Raw genomic sequence first — 22,422 nt, 5'->3', positions numbered from 1 at the left:
CCGCATTAATGCCTCTTGCACAGGTCGAGTTGGTGGGGAGGGGTTCAGTTTTTCTAATCGGTGGGACTGGAAAACTTTCGCACCTGGCATAAGCTGGCCAGGGCTAAAAAAATTTGAAATGAAATTCATCCAGTACCGATTAAAAAAAATCAGGACTAATGAGTGTTTTAATTTATGAGAAGTTCAGTGGTTTTAAAACTGTAATGTAATCCAATTGCCCTAAGACGATGGTATATTTGCCCCCAATAACAATCCCTAATGATGACACCCCTCCCACCCCCGCCCCCCCGCCCCAATCGAAAACGTGACTTTAATTAAAAGCATCAAACCCGCAGATCACAATTTCGTAGAATATTTCATTCTGCTACACTTTAGTAAACGGGTTAGGACGACAGGATTAAAGAGCCGGTTGAAACCCTTCAAGAGTGTGGATGGCAACATGACTAAAGAACTGTGCATTTTAAACATCCTTACTTGTAAAAGCACCCATAACCAAAACGCAAGATTCTCAAATTGCAACGGATCTGAACCTGTCTTAAAAAAAACAAACCAATTGCATATGTTAAAATTTGGGCTACCATAAACCAATCGATTTCAGATGGTTTGCAATCGCTAACGAACACCCGCTCCAACAGAAAGCTGTGGAAATGTAATTAAAACACACACACACATTTCAGGATTAGTAATCAGAAAGGCTACCCGAGAAAGTGAGGGATACTTATTCCAATGTGGTTTTCAGATTATATTCCTGCATAGGTGTTTGGAATGACCCACACAGACAATGCACCAAAATTCTGATCAGTAACACTTGGCAGCTAGTCCTAAAGTGGCTATTTGCGACCTTTCCTTGATAACATTTAACTGGGTCAAACAATAATGGAGTCAGGAAGAGTGCAATGCGGCTTTCTCTCATTTGGTCTTCTTGTTCTCCCGTTGTTTTCACCGTCCATGTTGGTGATGTGTTCCCTGCATTTAGTTTCTGGAAATTCAAAGGCATCAGAATTAATCGCTTGGTATTTGTTAAATTTGAGAGTGGAATTATCAGCCTCGCGTGCTTCAGCAACTCCGTCTTCATTTTACTTGGTGCTGTCATCTCTAACCGGGCAGCAATATTGTCAGGGATTACAGTCTCGCTTCAACCCTTAAAAGTGTAAAAGGCTGTTTTAATCTGTATTCAGACGGGCATTTGGAGTGCTCCTATGGTTATCTTCACCGATTAGCGATCTTTGAAACCTACTTATCTTGAGATGATACCGTTTTATCTCAAAAGAATCCCGAATTAATTACAGTTTGGATAGCCCAAAGGTCATTCTTGCCACAAGGTACTGGATGAGAATATAGACCTGGACTTTCAATGAACTGGGTTGGGGGAGGGAAGGCGACTGAAAGTGGCGCACACAATAATTTCTAATTGGAAGAGTCATAGACTCATCGTCATAAAGGTTTACAGCATGGAAACAGGCCCGTCAGCCCAACTTGTCCATGCCTCCCCTTTTTGTTTAAAACCCCTAAGCTAATCCCAATTGCCCACATTTGGACCATATCCTCTATACCCATTGTACCCATGTAACTGTCTAAATGCTTTTTAAAATATAACATTGTACCTGCCTCTACTACTACCTCTGGCAGCTTGTTCCAGACACTCACCACCCTTTGTGAAAAAATTGCCCCTCTGCACACTTTTGTATCTTTCCCCTCTCATCTTAAACCTAACCCCTCTAGTTTTAACTCCCCTGCCTTTGGGAAAAAGATATTGACTACCTCCCTTGTCTATGCCCCTCATTTTATCAACCTCTATAAGGTCACCCCTCAGCCTTCTATGCTTCAGAAAAAAAAGTCCCGGTCTATTCAGCCTCTTTTATAACTCAATCCATCAAATCCTGGTAACATTTTAGGAAGATGTGCTGGTTAGGGTGCATTGGCCATGCTAAATTCTCCATCAGTGCCCGAACAGGCACCGGAGTGTGGCCACCAGGGGATTTTCACCGTAACTTCATTGCAGTGTTAGTGTAAGCCTACTTGTACTACTAATAAATAAACATAAACATGTGCCCCAAACTGTCCAAGTCAAATTACACTCCCATTTCCTGCCAATTTCATTGACACATCCGAAGAGTTAGAAATGGGCACATCGGATTTAACAGGAATCCAACTTAAAGGGTTTCAATGTGTTAGCGGAGGTACAAGAGAGAGCAATGTCTTCAGAGGAGGCTGGCAATCTGCTCTCTTGCCAGGAAGATCTTCATAGATTACTTTCAATTGGCCAGTTAGAAAGTTTTTGCTTTCTCAGATCTCCCTGTGGTGCCTGAGTACATATGGTTGCATTCCATATACTGCTGCTCCCATCCCACACTGGGAGAAGCTGATTATCTACTCATTGATCCTGTACCATTCCCCATCCTACAGATGGCTCGGAAAGCCATACAAGATGAGGGATGTGAGGACCCTCATCTCTATTGTGAAAGCTTTCCTTGCACAGGAGCTTGTAAAGATAGTGGGCACATAATGCACATAACTTACTACATCCAGTCATCTGCGATATTTTCCTTTCCTAACGTTACAAAGACAATGCGCAGAATGGACCACCAAGTCCTTAATCCATTTCCCTGTTTTCTCCAAAAAACAAATTTGAATTGAATCCAATTAGTAGTCCCGACAATCATAGAATTATAGAATCCCTACAGTGCAAAAGGAAGCCATTTGACCCATCAAGTCTGCATCGATTCTCTTAGCCAGGCCCACCACCCCTGGCCTCTCCCCAGAACACATGTCTACCCCATTAATCCCCCTAATTTACACAACAACATTTAAAGGGCAATTTAGCAGACCAGTCCACCAAACCTACACATATTTGGACATTAAATGGCAATTAACATAACCAATCCACCTAATCTGCACATCGTTGGTCTGTAAGAAGAAAGCAGAACATCTGGAGGAAAATCACGCAGACACTGGGAGAATGTGCAAACTCTACACAGTCACCCAAGGCTGGAATCGAACATGGGTTCCTGATGCTATGAGGCAACAATGTTAACCACTGTGCAACCTGTGAGGACACATATGACCTAAATTGATAAAAGTCATTGCAACTGATCTTGGGCATGACCTGATGCTTGATCTTAGCCAAAAGATTGAGACGCAAGCTTTTCAACCATGCCTACGTGATTTTCCTACAGATGCTCTGGTTTCTTCCTACAGACCAACAATGTGCAGATTAGGTGGATTGGCCATGTTAATTGCCTTTTAATGTCCAAATGTCCAAAGATGTTTTGTATACCTGTCGGCTGTAACTGCCCAGGAAATCCCTGTTCTTGGGAGTGGGTGAGGTTCTGATTCTAGTTTTATTGACCTTGGTTTCAGTGTACTAACATGAAAAGCAGCATTTACTTCCCCTCTAGCAGCCAATCCCAACAGATATCTAGATTTAAGAGAAGCTGGCAATGAAAATCGCATGATTTTATGTCAAAATATATTAACTCCATACCAACCAGTTTAAATAGTTAAATTAGTTCAATATAAAAGCAAAATACTGCAGATGCTGGAATCTGAAACCAAAACAGAAATGGTTGGAAAATCTTAGCAGGTCTGACAGCATCTGTGGAAAGACAATAGTCAGATCAGACAAAGGGTCACTTCCATTTGAAACATTGGCTCTATTCTCTCTTCACAGATGCCGGCGGTCTTGCTGAGTTTCTCCAGCATTTTCTGGTTTTGTACCAAATAGTTCCATTTCCTGTTCTTTTCCAACACCTCTGTGTTTTCGTTTTAACTATTTATCAAATTCCCTGTTGAAAGTTATGTTGAATCATAGAATCTCATAGATTTCATACAGCACAGAAGGAGGCCATTCAGCCCATTGATCCCACACAACTTTCCAGCACAGCATTTTATCCTGGTCCATCCCCCTGCCCTATCCCCGTAAAGCTACATATTTAACCCACGAATTCCTATAACCTACATATCTTGGGACACTAAGGGGCAATTTAGCATGGCCAATCCACCTAACCCCCACATCTTTTGGCTGTTGGAGGAAACGGAAACACACAAGGAAACCCATGCAGTCATGGGGAGAATGTGCAAACTCCGCATGGACAGTCACCCAAGGCTGAAATTGAACCTGGGTCCCTGGCACTGTGAGACAACAGTGCTAACCACAGTGCCACTGTGAATCTTCTGCCGGCACGCAGTGCATGCCAGATTATAAATCATTGAGGAGAGGTCATTTCTTGCACTCTCCCGAGCTTTCTGGTCAATAACGTGCCGACCTTCTTGTCAGCGGAAACAATTTCATCCTCTCTACCGTATCAAAAACCCAGATCATTTCTTCACAGTTCATGGATAATGTTGACAATGAGACAATGGTGGTTTTTAATTCAGATTCTGAGTTGGCCTGTAAAGATGGCAATAGACCTTCTTCCCGAATTTTAGTTGTTAGGACCAGAACATCTGGATTTCATACAAGGCAATAGAACGCTACCAATCACAGCATTGTTTTGAATATCCTTGTCAGTATTTTGTTATATATCTTGGAAAGTAGATCATCCAGCCCACTCTATCCTAACTTAAAATTAAAAATGAGCTGAGTGGGAAGTGCAGTTTGCCAAGCACTGAAATATCAGCATTCACTAAGTGTTGCAGATTTGGCAGGACCACTCAACGCTGCCAGGTAAATGTTGTACTTTGCAATTATGGATTTGGGACAGGTATCTGCAATATTATTCCAGTTTCAATGTCCTTACTGCTTGTTTGCATTGATTTATAAAGAGCTGATTGATGCTGTATCCTTTGAATTGCTGCAACAGCTATCAATATCATTGCATCTATCCTTCCTCAAAGTTAACCTTATTTGAAAGTCAAACTATTAGACTTACACACATTCCAGTTACAGTCCTTTAAGGTACCATTCACACTACACAGGTAGCAGGAAATGACTATCTCCAGTTAGAGAGAATCTAACCGTCCCCGACCTTGACCTTCAAACGGTTTCCATCACTGAATCATCCACTATCAACATCCTGAAGGTTATCATTGACCAGAAGCTGAACTGGCCCATCCATAAAAATATGGTAACTACAAGAGTGGGTCTGAGGCTGGGAATTCTGCAGTGAGTAACTCACATCATGACTCTCCAAAGTCTGTCCACCATCTACAAGGCACAAGTCAGGAACATGATGGAATACTCTCCATTTGCCTGGATGAGTGTAGCTCTAACAACATCCTAGAAGCTTGATATCATCCAATGCAGAACAGCTCACTTGGCTGGCACCCCATTCACCACCTTCCACATTCACTCCTCCATCAGTGATGCATGATGGCAGCAGTGTGTGTACCATCGACAAGATGTACTGCAGCCACGCACCAAGGCCCCTTGACAATACATTCCAGACCCTCAACCTCTACCACCTTGAAGGACAAGGGCAATAGATGTATGAAAGCACATCACCTACAATTTCCTTTCCTTCCAAATCTCACACAGCATTCTGACTTGGAAATGTATCATCATTCCTTCAATGTCAGTGGGCCAGAATCCTGGAACTCCCTCCCTAAGAACGCTGTGATTGCATCTACACATCTACATCTCATGGACTGCAGGCAGTCCAAGAAAATGGCTCACCACCACCTTCTCAAGGACAATTGGGGTGGGCAATGAATGATGACCGAGCTAGCAAAGCCCACAAACAATGAATGCAGAAATAAAAAAAGATATGTTCCCTTGCACATTGAAAATTCATGGTGCTGGGGAAGAGAATTAAAGTTTATTTGTTTGTGTCACAAGTAGGCTTACACTAATACTGCAATGAAGTTACTGTGGAAATCCACTTATCACCACATTCCAGCGCCTGTTTGGGTATACTGAGGGAGAATTTAGCATGGCCAATGCATCTAATCAGCACATCTTTCGGACTGTGGAGGAAACCCAGGCAGACACGGGGCGAATGTGCAGACTCCGCACAGATAGTGACCCAAACCGGGAATTGAACCCTGGTCCCTGGCACTGTGAGGCATCAGTGCTGACTATTGTGCCATCGTGCTGCCCTTTTTTGTAATCCATCAAGGAAGCAATGCCAGAAAGGGGAGGTCCAAAGCTTCCATGAGGATGCAAGAGGAACATTTCTGCTGCTCGTGCCTTGTAGATGGTGGACAGACTTTGGGGAGTCATGATGTGAGTTACTCACTGCAGAATTCCCAGCCTCAGACCCACTCTTGTAGTTACTGTATTTAACGGCACAAATGTTACACTTAACAGGGCTTCTTCTGGACTTGAATCCAGATCCAATACAGCTGTGGGCAGGCAGGGATATCACCATTGTTCCCTTGTTCAGGCCCAGGTATTCATAAAGGCTGATCCCTATGAATTACTAGGAGGCCATTCTGCCTCGTTATAGAAAGGCACTGATGGCTGAGAGCCCGTATCCTCGTTATTTGTGGTTTGTTTTGAAGGGGGTCGGATTGGGGTGGAATTGGGATGGGTAAATTGTCCACTCTATTGTAAGTGGTGTGCTCTGCAGGTCAGGCAGTCAGCTCAATAACAAGTTGCTGAATCTATATCATCGTTTACACCTTACATTAAGTCCAAAATCACCAGCCCCTCCACCCCCAACCCACCACCACATTCAGTAAAATAATTTGCTGCTGTGTAAATTAGCAAACTTCAAAGAAAGAGCTGTCTGATAACTTATGTGGAAAACCATGAAAAATATATAATCATAGAGTCTATGGCACGGAGATAGGCCTTTTGACCCAAACTGCTCCATGCTGACAAAAAAGGCAATCTAAGCTAACCCCATTTACCTGCATTTGGCCCATATCCCTCTAAACCTTTCCTATCCATGTTTCTGTCCAAATGTCTTTTAAATGTTGTCAACGTCCCTGCCTCAACCACTCCCTCCGGCAGCTCATTCCACATGCATACCACCCTCTGTGTAAAGAAGTTGCTCCTCAGGTTCCCATTAATTCTTTCCCCTCTTAAATCTGGTTGAGAAGCTGAAAGGATATCGGGATGGCAGATTTGCTGGGAGGTTGGAAATGTCATGCAAAGGAAGGCATTCTGTCAAACATGCATATTAATATTAATATGTCTATTAATAATATATGTATTATGGCTTACAATGTTACATTTGGTTACATAGGTACTACAAGCTATTATTTCCAGCAATATTCATCAGAAGGTTAGATGGTTCAAACAGAATCCACAGTATTGCTGACAGCACCTGATCTGTAGAAGGGGATAAATGATACATTAATTTTATCAATTCATGTCTTACTGTATTCTTATCTTGCTGCATTATAAACCTGGTGCATACTGTATATTTTTTCATTGACTAATTCATTTTAAATGAGTTCATTGTCTTAAGGAGGTACAAATGCCATATGTTGTGTGAGTCACTTTAAGTGGACTTAGAACAAAATCTGGAATCATCCCAGACTGCACTGAATTAGCGGCAGCACCACTGCATGGTGGTTAGCACTGCTGCCTCACCCACCCTGGTTCGCTTCTGGGCTTGGGTCACTGTCTGTGCAGAGTCTGCACGTTTGTTCCCCCCACCCCCCTCCCCCGTGTCTGCGTGCGTTTCCTCCGGGCGCTCCAGTTTCCTCCCACTTGATGGCGAGGTGCATTGGCCATGCTAAATTCTCCCTCGGTGTACCCAAACTGGTGTCAGAGTGTGACGACCGGGGAGATTTTCACAGTAGCTTCATTGCAAAGTTAATGTAAGCCTACTTGTGACACTGGCAAATAAACAGAGATCACTAACTGTATTCAGCAGTCAGGCTACTCTGCAACTGGCAGAAGGTTGTATTGGCTGAGTTGAAATAATGTGACCGTTGCTTAGTTTGGATTTTTTGATTCTTGACGAGAGAAAGCATTTTGTTCATTTTCTGCAGTGCTGGTAACTTGCTGGAGTGAAGGTTGAGACTGTGCTGCCCCCCAGTGTCTTGCCTTGGTTCTACACTGTGCATCAGTTTTCGCTTTTGTCTTGTTGCTTTTCTGAATCAGTACACTGTGTTTACTCTTCAATCAATCAAACTTAAACTTGAACCAGTATTAGTTACAATTAAGCAAAATTTGGCCTGTACTGAATTTATAAATTTCTTAGCATGATTTCAATCTTTGTGTTCAGGAAAGGTTTGCAGGGTAGAAATGCTAAATAAAATAATAAATAAAAGCAAATTACTGCAGGTGTTGGAATCTGAAACCAAAAGACAAAACGCTGGAAAATCTCAGCAGGTCTGGTAGCGTCTGTAAGGAGAGAAAAGGGCTGATGTTTTGAGTCCAGATGACCCTTTGTCAAAGCGGGGTAATCTGGACTCGTTTATTCAGCTCTTTTCTCTCCTACAGATGCTGTCAGACCTGCTGAGATTTTATAGAAATGCCGATTACTAGGAAAATTAGGGTAACGGTAAAAGGGGGAAAGTTTAATGGAGGTGCGAGTGGCAAGTTTAGTTTACATGGAGGGTGGTAAGTGCCTGGAATGCGCTGCCTGGAGAAATGGTAGAAGCAGATACAATAGCAACATTTAAGAGGCATCTTGACAGGTACATGAATAGGCAGGGAATAGAGGGATACGGAGGCAAAATGTCTTTATTTTGGGAAGGCAACATGTGTGTGGGGCCTGTCCCTGGGCCATACTGTTCTTTGATCATCATTAAAATCATCTTAAATTCTATGATAGATCAATATATATGGAACTGTATGTTTATTCATTGTTTCTACCTTTTAGGTGCATTTTTGATCCCCTACTTAATGATGCTGGCGTTCGCTGGAGTCCCTATTTTCTTCCTTGAAACAGCACTTGGTCAGTTTGCCAGTCAGGGCCCCGTATCAGTGTGGAAAGCTATTCCTGCCTTACAAGGTAAAGCATTCAAACTCATAGGCTCCATCAGATACTTGTGTTTCAAAATGCCGTATTGCCTGTTTATTTATCTTGTTTCTCACTATGTTTGTAGGATGCGGAATCGCTATGTTAATCATCTCGGTTCTGATCGCTGTGTACTACAACATCATCATATGTTACACTCTCTTCTACCTTTTTGCATCGTGCATCCCTGTCCTTCCTTGGGCATCCTGTGAAAACAGATGGAACACTGCAAACTGTAGAGACAAGGACAAGCTGTTATTGGGTAACCTCTGCAGAACCTATTCTTTGGACTGACCCAATCTTCTTACCTACTGGAAGAGTTTTTTTTTCTCATAAAGACATGCGCTTGCTTTACAGGGATCACCATGGATACCTGTGCAACATAAAATGCCTTAAAACTACAAGCAATCCTCTAAAATTCCGCCAGGGATCACGGCATCTTCCAGTATAACGAGCCTTAGTTGCTTTTATTTACTTTTAACCTTCATCCATCTTCGCTGACTAGTGGAAATTGGGAAGGAGGTTACTACTAGTCATTTTACTGCTGCTGTTATGATAATTTGGATTGCAGTGTGATTTTAACTACATCACTTGTGCAGGGCCATGTTACCTTATTGGAGGGTCAATAGGTTCAAGTAACTACAGTGACCCTTAAGAGATGTGGCTTGTGAATGGGTCTTCTGGCTTATCACTAATGAGTTATGAGCTATCTAAGAAGTAAGATGGATTCAGACAATTTTACATGTAGAGTACCATTTGTCCTATCAACCAATGCTGCTTGCCTGATTAAAGTTATCCCTTATGCAGCCTCTCCCCTGTCCCCCAGATCCTCTGAAATAGCTCTTTCCAAATTTTGATTCAAACCCCTTCAAAATGTATTGTGGATTCTGGCTGTACTGTTGCTTCTGCTGGGACATTCTTTGCACTAACGGCCGATTAATTAAAAAAATATTCTTCTAATCTCCCCCAGTGTTCCTTGATGTCCTTATAGTTGTGTCCAAAGATAATACTAGCTGAAGATGGTAATGGCATGGGTAATTAAGGTCAGCCATAAATTTTGATCTTTATGAGTCAAATTTAAACTCTTTTACTTTTCAAATTATTCATTTTTAGGAGCTCTTTTGAGCCAATTGTCCTGGGAACATTAGAATGGATGTAATTAGTGATGCCAGCCAGGAGGGCCCACATTGATTCTGTGTCACTGGGCTAGATCAGTGGTGCCTTATTTCTTTTTCTTTCAGTAGGTATCAAAAATTGACTACTTCAGTTTAGGATATGCTGCCTGTTGACTATAAATGGACATAAATTTAGCCCAGACATGTTGAACACTGTGGAACAAAATTCTAAGTCATGTTGAGAAATTTCCTTCAAATGTTTATATTTCTCTATAATGCTCAATAACTGTTACTGTCTCCAATATGCTTATGATGCAAATGAGAAATATACCGCTTTTCAGTGTTTGCACAAGACTGTGAGGCCTTTGGCCTATTTTAGTAATCTTCTGAATGTCAACATTTTGTTTATGTAAAATTGAATTTTATACCATTTGCCACTTAAAGCTATATAACCCTCCAATAAGGTTAAGCACCTTCTTTTTCCTTCATTTCTTTTGTTACAGATATCCTAAGTTAACCTCCTGTGGCTCTGAGGGTGGGTACTTACTTTCCAAACCAATACTAGACTTGCTTTCAGTCAACTGCTGACCGGGATTCAAGAATGGCTCAGTAGAAATTCTCATTGGAAAATCCACCATCATATGGAGTCATCTCACTTTTCATTGAACTCTCCATATGCTCAGAGATTGGGAACCTGGCATAATTGGACATTCATCCTTATTGTCTGGCAATGCCATGTTGAAGGGCAATAGATCTTTTGATTGTCATATTTAGGCTCATCCACTCCGTACCAACACATTTAGAAACATAGAGAAGTTTGGCACAATGCCAAAACTGCACACTCAGCACCACTGTGAGCTTCTAGATTGGTTAAAACACTCCAACTCATTTATAATATTACTGAGATGTGTCATTATGATTTCAGTAGAACTGGACCAATATACAATTACATTTACAAATATCAGCCATGATTGAATGGTGGAGCAGACTTGATGGGTCAAGTGGCCTAGTTCTGCTCCTGTCTTATGGTCTTATGACATTTAACTGCATTGAAGGATCAGTAACTGAATGTAATAAACAAAATGAAACTATAATCGTAAATTACTTCTTATCTTTACCTTAGATAAAAATCAAGCAAACATTTAAGACTGTAACAATTTTAGCACAGTGAAGGTTTTGAGAGAAGCATGAATGCAAATTTTAGCCAAGTATTAACTGTGCAAAGAATTTGCCTTTAGTCTATTGAAAATTAATTCATAAACTTACAGTAGTTATGTCACTGAGGCATATAAAACTCTTTCAATTAATGTCACTCAAAAATAGGAAAAAGCCTGACAAAAGTGAGGGACAGTGCATATCATACCAACAGATATCAAGATGTGTTCTTTTGTATTCTGTTCATATAGGCCCAGCATTTACAGCTGTAACGATGGTGAAACCATCTGTGTTGACGACCATTATCCCTTGGAAACTAAGAACGTTTGGAGTCTGCATATGTGCAATTAAATGTAGAAATCCAGAAATTGCTGCCAGTAATTAAATGCTTCCCCCTGTTGAATTCCCCATTGACTGCAATCAAATAGGAACTAAGCAGAACCTATCTTTCACACTATTAGTCCAGCTGTAAAAACCCTTAGAAAAAAAATCACACCTTGTTGAATGAGGTGTAACTGGGTTGTTAATGAGACACCAAGTTCCTGATTACTGGTGAAGATCTTTACTATCCCTCAAAGTAACTAACATCATATTGGGAGGACACCAATTTTGTCCATCATGACAAAATAACTTATTTTTTCAAAAAATGAATTAAAAACTTTTTAAAAAGATATTTCAGCTTCAGTCTTAATGCCATCTATATACAATCTTAATACCAAGCCTTCATTTCACTGTCTGTAAAATATAATTAGGAATAGTCACTGTATTTTGCCTTCTGGTTTACTAGCTGGTGAAAATACTGCAGTATGATTGACTGCGTACATTATTTATTGACATTGCTGTGGATAGATTTCTGAAGATTGCCCTGAAATGCCATCAGATTCAAACTGTTGTTGGGAAAGCAGAAATTCATGCCGCAGAAATTGCTAGATTTCATCAATGTCAACAGTGAGCACAAATGCCTCACCGCTGACTGCAAATCCCAGCCAGATGCTAATGGAATCATTTGAACCATTGAATTGAGCATCATGATAGCTCAGTGTTAGCACTGCTGCCCCACAGTGCCAGGAACCCAAGTTCAAGTCCGGCCTTGGGTAACTGTCTGTGTGGAATTTGCGCATTCTCCCTGTGTCTGTGTGGGTTTCCTCCAGGTGCTCCGGTTTCCCCCCACAATCCAAAGATGTGCAGGTTAGGTGGATTGGCCATGCTAAATTGCCCTTTAATGTCCCAAGATGTGCAGATTAGTGAGGTAAATACATGGGGTCATGGGGATAGGGCCAGGGTAAGATGGTCTGTTGGAGTGTCAGTGTAGACTCAATGGGCTGAATGGCCCCTTTCTGCGCTGTAGGGTTGCTATGATTCGATGAATTAGATGCCTCTATCATAATTCTACAAGAATTCTGTGCTGTTGGTATTTTCAGATTCATAGCTTGAATTGGGTTTACACTGTATGATTGCAAGCTATATCAGTAATATTGCAGTAGAAAACTTGTGACATCAATCACCACAGTAGTGATCTCAAAAAACATTATCACACCAAAGCGGTCATTGAATCTGGGGGTAAACTCAATGGCCAGAATTTTACAGTCCCGCCTGCCTTGGAAATTGGAGCGGGTGAGGGGCAGACCATGGAAAGGTCCGTTGACCTCGGGCAGCATTTTACCATTTTGGGACAAGCGAGGCTGGAAAATTCCGCCCATACACTCCCAAAGAGAAAGCATGCTTGGAGGAAGCGTGATTCAGAGAATTGGCACTGACATCTTGCAGTGTAATTAGATATTGGTTGCTATGATGGATAAGTAACCTCCTGCCATCTCCAAATGCCTTTGCAGGCACAGTGAATAAGAACAATCTCACTTCAGCTCAGGAGTGTGAGTTGAAATCTGATTAAGGCTGACGAACTGTACGTCTTTCTTCTGCTGGATGGTATGGTCCTAATTTCAGTTACCTTAACTTAGCTCCCAATGTTCATATCAATATGACTCTAATATGGTACAAATGAACAGCCTTGTCAAAGGGCTGCCATAAAATGGCATTGGCCCAGTCGGATGTTGTTGAATTAACACATGTTATTGGAACAAAGTAGAGGAACTTTTATGTTGCACTCAACAATGCCATTCCTCATTTTGATATGCCTGTCCTTCCAACAGAGTGGAACCACACTAATCACAAAGATTTTAGCAAGATCAAAACTTTGCTTAATGTTCCGGTAGTTTACCCTAACCCTACTGGAATCTTAATGATGCATCTCATTAATTTACTCACCGAAACAAAATTTTAAACCATAGGAAAATGAAGGATGCTAACTTTGGAAAATCACAGTGTAATATAAAAATAATTTGGGTTCAACATAACAGCTGGCAGATAACAGCAGACAGTATTGCATTTTTCACTCATTTGCAAAAAAAATGCTTTAAGATCAAAGGTAATGCAGAATGTTTTTGGTGTTGATTTTAATGCATATTTGCATATATAGAAATCTAATGCTTGTGTACATATATTTAATGCATGCATCATGCTATGCCTGTGCCTTATTACATACTAACATAATAGAACTGCACATGTCAGCTTTACAAAATCTGCTGTGTTAACCTGCAACTTGCCCTGTCTCATGAATGCATCTCTGCTTTGAGAAAGACAGCACTGTGGAATCATTTGATTGGATTAATACAAAAGTCTGTTCACCATGACTTGCTATTGATTCAAGCTCACTTTAAACACTTGAGCACAAAAATCTAGGCTGACATCCCAGTGCAGCAGTGAGGGAGGGCTGCACTGTTGGAGGTACCGCCATTTGGATGAGAATTTTAATCGAGGTCCTGGTTGCCCTTCTCAGGGAGAATGTCATATGTTGCATGGCACTTTTTGAAGAAGGTCAGGAGAGTTCTCCTTGGGTCCGGGCCAACATCATTAAAACAAATTATCCGCTCATTACCACATTGCTGTTTGTAAGAACTTGCGTGCAAATTGGCTGTCGCACAGCAGCAACACGACTTCAAAAGTACTTCATTGGTTGTAAAGTGCTTTGGGATGTCCTGAGATTGTGAATGGTGCTATATAAATGCAAGAGTTTCTTTGATTGAACAGCTCCGATTTTTACACATCTTGTAAAATATTTCAAAATTCTAATGAAAAAGTCTAATTGTCTAGGTTAACATTGTTCTTGGATTATTGAAGACAAAGAAAGATGACTGAGAGACTGTGTTAAATCAGGAATGTGCTGATGTTTAACTTTTACAGGGATTTTGATGTTGGTGATCCCAATGAATATTATTTTCAGATGTTAATGTATAAACTTAATTAATCTTAGCAATATTATTGCATGAACACTTGACAAGCCAGTATCAGATTTGTCTTTCCAGATATTCCTCCCACACTCCAAAGATGTGCGGGATAGGTTACCAAGCTAAACTGAATTTAGTGTCAGGGGGATTAGCAAGGAAAATATGTGGGGTTACAGGAATACAGCCTAGATGGGATTGTGGTCAGTGCAGACTCGATGGGCCAAATGGCCTCCTTCTGCTCTGTATGGGTTTCTATGATTTTATGATTCTATATTCATTTCAATGGGTTGGTGCATCAGTCAAAACGGCAAACAAGGAAATTCAGTACAATTGTGTTAAGCCTCCTTTGCTACCAGTAGTTTCCAGGCCACAGATTTTATTATGAGTATATGATCTGATTTCAATCCAGGAAAACAATGTGTTGAGTAAACAATGCTAATAGAATACAATGTTACTTAATACATGCCACACTCTGGGAATAATACATAACAGTGTATTACATGGTATTTACTAAGTAAATATTGCAATAATACAGGGTTTCCTCTGGGTATTCTGTTTTCCTCTCACAGTCCAAAATTTGCAGGTTAGGTGGATTGGCAATGCTAAATTGTCTCTTAGTATCCCAAGATGTGTATGTTAGGTGGATTAGCCATGGTAAATGCATGGGGCTACAAAGATAGGTTAGAGGGGCAAGCCTAAATGGGATGCTTTTTTGAAAAGTCAGTGCAGACTCGATGGGCCGAATGGCCTCTTTCTGCATTCTAGGGATTCTATGGCTCTTATCAATAATAGTGTTTGTAATGCGGTACACTATTTTATATAGTACAGACTGAACTGTGTTACACAGTATATATCGCATTGTCTTACAAAGTACACATCATGCTGTTAGGTGGTATTAATCACTGTGCTACACAATATATGCCATACTGTATGACATAGGATTCACGCACTATGTTAGACAGTGTATATAAGGTATATATCACTCTGCTTAATATCATACACCACACTTTGTAATACAATTTATAAACTGTGTTACACAATATTTAACACAATGTGTTGCACAGTTTTTAATGCATTATGTGTACATCATATGGATGCCATGGCACATACTAACTACACTGTTGCATGGTATATTATCACGCTGTGTTTCATGATGCAAAGTACACCAATTCAGAGTGTATATGAAACTCTACCATAATTATATACAACATTTTGCGACACAGAATATACTACAATATATTGTAAGTACATCCCAGATTGTATTGTATGATACAAAACATGCTGTGATGCATGATATCTATTATCTATTTACATTGCACAGTACACACAACATTGTGCTTTTTCAGTTAACTGGGTGCTGAAATGCATGGAATCATAAGTGTTTGCAAGTGAAATGACGGAGGGACACACTAATTAGAGGCCATATTTGCTTCATGTGGTGTGCATATTTTATCTCTTTTTAGGATACACCCACTTGCTTAAGCCTGGCAGCATAGTGGCACAATGGTTAGCACTGCTACCTCACAGTGCCAGGGACCTGGGTTCAAATCTCGCTGTGGGTGACTGTATGGAGTTTGCATGTTTTCCCCGTGTCTGCATGGGTTTCCTATGGGTACTCTGATTTCTTCCCACAGTCAAAGAGTGCAAGTTAGGTGGATTGGAATTGCTAAAATTTCCACGTAGTGTCCAATGATGTGTAGGTTAGGAGGATTAGCGGGGTATATATGTGGGGTTATGAGGATATGGTCTGGGTGGGATGCTCTGTTGGGAAATTGGTGCAGACTGTATGGGCTGATTGGCTTCCTTCAGCCTTCCAAGCTTGCTCTGCCATTAATTTTGATCATGGCTGATTATTGAATTCAATATTCTGATCCCCCCCTTCTCCCAATATCCCTTGAACCCTTTAGCCCTAAGAGCTATATCTAATTTCATCTTGAAGTCAGACAACGTTTTGGATTCAACTACTTTCTGAGGTAGTGAATTCCACACATTCACCACCCTCTGGGTGAAGAAATTTCTCCTCACCTTAGTTCTAAAAGGTTTACCCCTTACCCTCAGACTATGACCCCTAGTGCTGGACTCCCCCACCACTGGGAACATTCTTTCTGAATCTAGCCTGTCTAACCCTGTTAGAACTTTATAAGTTTCTTTGAGATCCCCTCTCACTCTTCTAAACTCCAGTGAATACAAAGTTTATTTATTCGTCACAAGTAGGCTTACATTCACACTGCAATGAAGTTACTGTGAAAATCCCCTAGATGACACACTCCGGTGCCTGTTCGGGTACACTGAGGGAGAACTTAGCGTGGCCAATTCACCTCACCTTATGTCATGATCTCACCACTGTCAACTAGGTTTCCTATTTAATGCATCCCCTACCACTGGGAAATCCATGGTGGGAATGGCTGGAAAAGTTTGTCTTTGCCTCAAATTACTTAATACCTTTGGTTGACAAAAATCTATCAATCTTACAATTGATGGAGCATTATTGCTGTTTGCAGAAGAGAGTTCACCCATTCGCTGAAATTCTCCATCCTTGTTCGTGGCTGGGATTTTCCAGTGCCACTCAAAGTGAATGGAGTTTTGGCTGGAGCACCAAATTTTCCAATAGGTCCCACTACGGGCGAGACTGGAGAATCCCACCAATTGTGTGTAGAAGTGGTTCCCAATTTGGCTCCTAAAAAGAATGATTCTAATTGGTAAATTATGTCCCCCACTCCTAAGCTCCTTGACCAGGGAAACACTCTGTCTACCCCTAATATCCTCAAAATGTTGATCAAATCTTCCCTTAACCTTCTAAATTCTGAGGGAAACAAGCCTAGTTATAATTTAACTCTTCAATCATAGAGTCATAAAATTTTCTTCAATTTCAATTATCATCTGATTAAAGTAAAGCTTTAGTGAAATTCATAATGTGTACAGGCTTTTCTGGAGTGCAACTAACTAAAAGTAGATCGTTTTACCAGCACAGATCATTTGCAAGTTTTTCACTGCACCTTCGGCTAAGTCCATCTTACTTATTAAGGTCATCTGAAGTTATGTGGGAGAATTTCTGCCCCCTGTTAAGATTCTATAACACCAACCCAGTTTAATGAACCAGAGTAACTGGTCAGATCATCGTCCTGAAGTGTAGCAGAGCTGTCTTACTCAAGTGTGCGATCGCTGAGTCCACCAGAGGCAATCAAGCAGGTTCCAAATTCCCAATCCCAATTACACCACCTTGGAACAAACTCAATTCAAATGAAACCCCACCAACTATCCCCCTTCCCACCAGGAACATAGCTGATAATGCAGAGTTGAGCTCATGCTTGATGGAGAGTAGGCACCAGGAAACTACTTCCGAATACGAGTAAAATGTGTGAATGCATTGCCACTAGTTTCCTCCTCATGGCACATTAGCTCCCCGCACCCATTAGGTGGAGCTGTGGTAGGGCTTCAGCAACAACTGCTTTCCTCCCAGAGGCTTTTGGCTAAGTTCAAGTATCATTGAATCAAGCCCAAAATGGGGTGCAATGCCTCATGTTATCAGCTCGGATCTTGTTTGTCTCCCTTGTGGGGAACATGTATTGGATTCAGTTGGAATTTGAATTTGTTTTTCAGGGCAAGCAAAGAATGGATTTGAGTTTGTCCAGTCCATTCTGAGCATTGGCTTTGTAATTTAAGGATGGAGTATAAAAAAGACTCAGCAACCTAATCAAGGTAGACATTGAATGTTGGGTACATGTTTACATATTTGGCTTTGGGTAATCCATAATGCAGCTGTCATCCCTCGGACTTAATGTTTCTTATCAGTTTTTTTAAATTAATGGGACAGCTCTCCAGCCTTTGATGTGTTGGGAAGATTAAAAATAAGACAGTTTCCAACGTGGTAGTCTTTATGTTGCAGGTATTGAAGTTTAAAGCCCTGGATCGTGTTCACTCATCAACTGTTAAATGCAAGCCCTCACTTAAATGACTTTGGCAATAAAACAAGTAAGCCATGAGTGGTACACAGTGGCACAGTGATTAGCATTTTTGCCTCGCAGCATCAAGGATCCCGGTTCAATTCTGGCCTTGGGCAACTGTCTGTGTGGAGTTTGCACGTTCTCCCCATATCTGTGTGGGTTTCCTCCAGGTGCTCTGGTTTCCTCCCGCAGTCCAAAGATGTGCTGGTTAGATGGATAATCCATGCTAAATTGCCCCTTAGTGTCCCAAAATGTGTCAGTTAAGGGGATTTGTGGGTTACAGGGATAGGCCCTGGATGGGATGGTCTGTCAGAGGCTCAATGGGCCTTCTGTACTCTACGGATTGTATGATTCTAGCTTTGCCAGGCAGCAAGTTTTTGGCTTGACGTCCACTTTCTTACAACTATTACCCTTTGTTCTCACAAATTCAGCTCACATGTTCAAAGATCTTGTTCATAGACAGGAGGAAGCCTTTATCTTGCATGCCTTGGAAGTATGGTACACAAGGGAAACTATTCAGATGTGTGTCACATATGCTACCAGTTGTCAAGACTTTGATGTCAAAAGATGAGAAAGACCAGAGCAATCTTTCTTTCTAATTATGTCTTGAAAAACTGCTCTAAAATTGGCATCCAAAAATACCCCCAGAAGCTGCTATAATTGGGGCAAATACCTGTGTGCTATGCCCCAATCAATAATTTCAAGAACTTTATTGAGTTGTACAGAGCTGTATCATTGCGGTTGAGGGCATTCGGGGCATCCATTCACTGATTAGGCCACTATTCAGGATGGTGAATTTCAGGTATGTCTGTCAACAGGATAATAATCTGTGCAAAGTGCCACAATTGTTATAGAAATGATTGCTATTCCAAAGTGTTCCTTTATGACACCATGCAACACATCATTGATGAAGGTATCAGACAGAACAATGGACAACTTTATCTTGCTCCTCTTTTTGTAAGACAGGCTCAGGGAATCTCTATCACTCCTCAAGTGGACCTTGGATTTGGAGCACACATCCTGAATAAAATTCAGTACCAGATCGTAGGATCACACCTCACAGCTTCTCCACGAGGGCAACGTGAAGCCAGTGGGTTAACTCCTTTATTAGATTGATGATTAGCTCATAAGTGGCCATTCCACTGAAAGTTTTGTAGTTTCGTAGAACACCACAACTTGACCGATACATTCCCTCATAAAAAAGAGAGCGCTGTGTTCTTTTATACTAATTTGTTAGTTTCAATTAATCCATTGAAGGTCCATGTAGCAGGTACTGTGTAACATGGAGAGGTAGGTCTTGTATAACTACACTGTGCTACACAATAAGTATCATAGAGTGTCATTCCGTACATATCACACTAAGCTTTGCATGTGCAACTGTGCCTCAGGGACATATGATTCTGGTATGTTTGAATTCAATGTTTCTCAGAACATTAATTGTATTTGGTACAAGAGTGATTTTGCATTCTGATATCAAAGGGAATACATTCCTACAGGACTCTTGAACTTGCAAATGTAATTAAAGTCATTTAGTTTTTTTTTAATAAGTCGAACAAGCTTTATATTAATGCATGCAATTTATTCAACTAAGATGTGATTGATGTAAAGCAAATCCTTTGAACTGCAAGCATTCTCTATGAGCATTTCTTGTCTTCAGTGCCTTTCTGTGAAGTAATGGAAGATGAAAATGAGAACTCAAATGGTCGCAAATGATTTGGAAATTCAACAGAAGTAGTGGCAAAAAAAACCATTGAAAATATTGAATGTATTAATGTTATGTTTCTTGTCCCAACAGATTCTTGTATAATTGGAGATACTAATAATGTGCAGATTAAAAACTCAACATTTTGCATTTCTGCCTTTCCTAATGTCACCACGATGAATTACAGCAGGCCAATTAACAAAACCTTTGTCAGCGGAAGCGAAGAATATTTCAAGTAAGGGGGCAGCTTAATGGGAATTTCATTTATTTTTAAACTGAGAAATATGGAGTAGAAAATTGAGGCAGGACAGTGAGGGAGGAAGGCTGAAGGACTAGCTGTCTGGGCTCCCGTCATAGGGTCTCTGAGTGGTTACCTTAACAACCACGTGGGCAGAAACCTGGAAAACAGCAGGCTGACGATATTATTGTTGGCTGAGGAATGCCGAGTGGCAAAAGAAATGCTTAAGAAATAGAGGAAGGAGGAAGAACTGAACAAAGAGTGTAGATTGTAAACTTCCTCCACAAAATAGTGATCATTTGACCATTTTAATCCTGATTAGGAAATCTTTGATCTGCATATCTAATATTGTAAACTTTAAGAAGGAGATTAAAAAAGATTTGGGATTTAATTCTATGCCAGTAATCCATATGCCTCCTATCTTCAGATTGATTCTTAATTGGTGAAATTTACATGAAATTGTCAATTACATCAAAGGATGCTCAAAACTGTAACAAAACTGAAAGGATAAACAATACAACCAGTTGGCATGGTGGGCACCATGGTTAGCGCTGCTGCCTCAGAGATCCAGTGACTTGGGCTCAATCCTGGCCTTGGGTGACTGCATGAAGGAGGCGGCACAGTGGTTAGTACCTCACAGCACCAGGGACCCAGTTTCGATTCATGCAAAGCAGTTGACAGCAAATGCTTGAGCATCTATGCCAATTTTTACTTCTATTTGTTGTAGATTAAAATAGGGACCATTGTGAGACAGTTCCCACTCATTATCACCCACATTAGACTCTCACACAATGTCATGATTTACCCTCTGTGTATTCATGTTTATTCAAGCTGCACTTTCATGATTGATATTGTTTCTTCACAGGTATTTTGTGTTAAAAATTTCTGCTGGGATTGAACATCCTGGGCAAATAAGGTGGGAGTTAGCAATGACCCTGTTATTGGCTTGGATTATTGTTTATTTATCCCTGGCGAAAGGAATAAAATCATCGGGAAAGGTGGGTCTTGTTATACTCTGACTTAGTGCTCTGCTGTTTTGTAATTTTACTGAAGCGCTTGGCTCTATTTCTGGACGAGATGTGAATGAATGGAATCTCCCCTTTTTACACGCAGGTTGTCTATTTCACGGCCACTTTCCCTTACGTTGTACTCGTCATCCTCCTGATCCGAGGGATTACGCTGCCAGGTGCTGGAGATGGAATCTGGTACTTCATTACGCCTAATTGGGATAAGCTTAAGGATGCTAAGGTGGGCAACTTATTCAAGATTACAAAATAGCAATGGTCAATTATAAAGAGTGTGGAAGGAGAGGGGGTAGCAGGGTGTGGGGTTGGGGGCGGGGAGTGGTGGGGTTGCAGGACTGCATGGTTTCACTAAGTGTTCAACAGATGAATTCCGATGAGCAAGCCATCTTCATTCCTTTCAAAAACCGGAAAATGCTGGAAAATCTCAGCAAGTCTGACAGCATCTGAGCACTTTAACCTGGTGGTTGTGAGACTTCTTACAGAGAGAATAGAGCCAACGTTTCGAGTCTAGATGACCCTTCAAATATTATCTACATTCAAAAGGTTGGCTCTACTCTCTCTCCACAGCTGCTGTCGGATCTGTTGAGATTTTCCAGCATTTTTGTTTTTGTTTCAGATTCCAGCATCCGCAGTATTTTGCGTTCACCTTCATTCCTTTGACCTGCGCCCCTCACAGAACTTTGGTGTGCCATAGATCTTGCTGTAGAGAGGTGCATTACATTGACTCATCTTGTTAATCAGAAAAATGGACAGCTGTAAGGTAGCTTTTAAGCAGAGTTCAGATACAAATAATTCTGCTGCAAACAGGTAAAGGTAAAGAAGAAATGCAGAAGAATCAATAGTTAAAAGTATGTGACTTGATTACATTAGGATGAGTCTATAATGTTTTCAATCTTTAATACTATTATAATCATCAGATAACATGCCTATGTACAATAGTGGGTAACAGTTGATCAACTTGTGACAAATTGCAGTACCACCTCGAATGATTAGAAGTTCTCCCTTCATCCCAGTGTCTTGACTCCTCACTCTGTCAATCTCTTCATACCTCACTGTTGACTCTCACTTGTCTCCAATACCACTCTTGCAGTCTTTCATCAT

At 40.9% G+C, this 22,422-nt stretch overlaps 1 protein-coding gene across 2 annotated transcripts in view; it reads left to right on the top strand.

The window, feature by feature from the left end:
- Positions 1 to 22,422, top strand: part of slc6a5 (solute carrier family 6 member 5) — a 64,622-nt gene that overhangs the window by 7,125 nt on the left and 35,075 nt on the right. The window contains exons 4-8 of one of the 2 annotated variants that reach the window (XM_080189910.1): positions 8,721 to 8,852; positions 8,947 to 9,120; positions 20,152 to 20,293; positions 21,162 to 21,294; positions 21,410 to 21,544. In XM_080189910.1, coding sequence (XP_080046036.1) covers positions 8,721 to 8,852; positions 8,947 to 9,120; positions 20,152 to 20,293; positions 21,162 to 21,294; positions 21,410 to 21,544 — 716 coding nt within the window. The remainder of the gene's footprint in view (positions 1 to 8,720; positions 8,853 to 8,946; positions 9,121 to 20,151; positions 20,294 to 21,161; positions 21,295 to 21,409; positions 21,545 to 22,422) is intronic. The other variant, XM_080189911.1, reaches the window with a different exon arrangement.

This window comes from Carcharhinus amblyrhynchos, chromosome 6 (genome assembly GCF_965287045.1).
Source record: "Carcharhinus amblyrhynchos chromosome 6, sCarAmb.v2.hapA, whole genome shotgun sequence".
Taxonomy (NCBI): Eukaryota; Metazoa; Chordata; class Chondrichthyes; order Carcharhiniformes; family Carcharhinidae; genus Carcharhinus; species Carcharhinus amblyrhynchos.
Note: the sequence above shows the minus strand (reverse complement) of the source record. Positions and strands in the feature narration are given on the sequence as shown.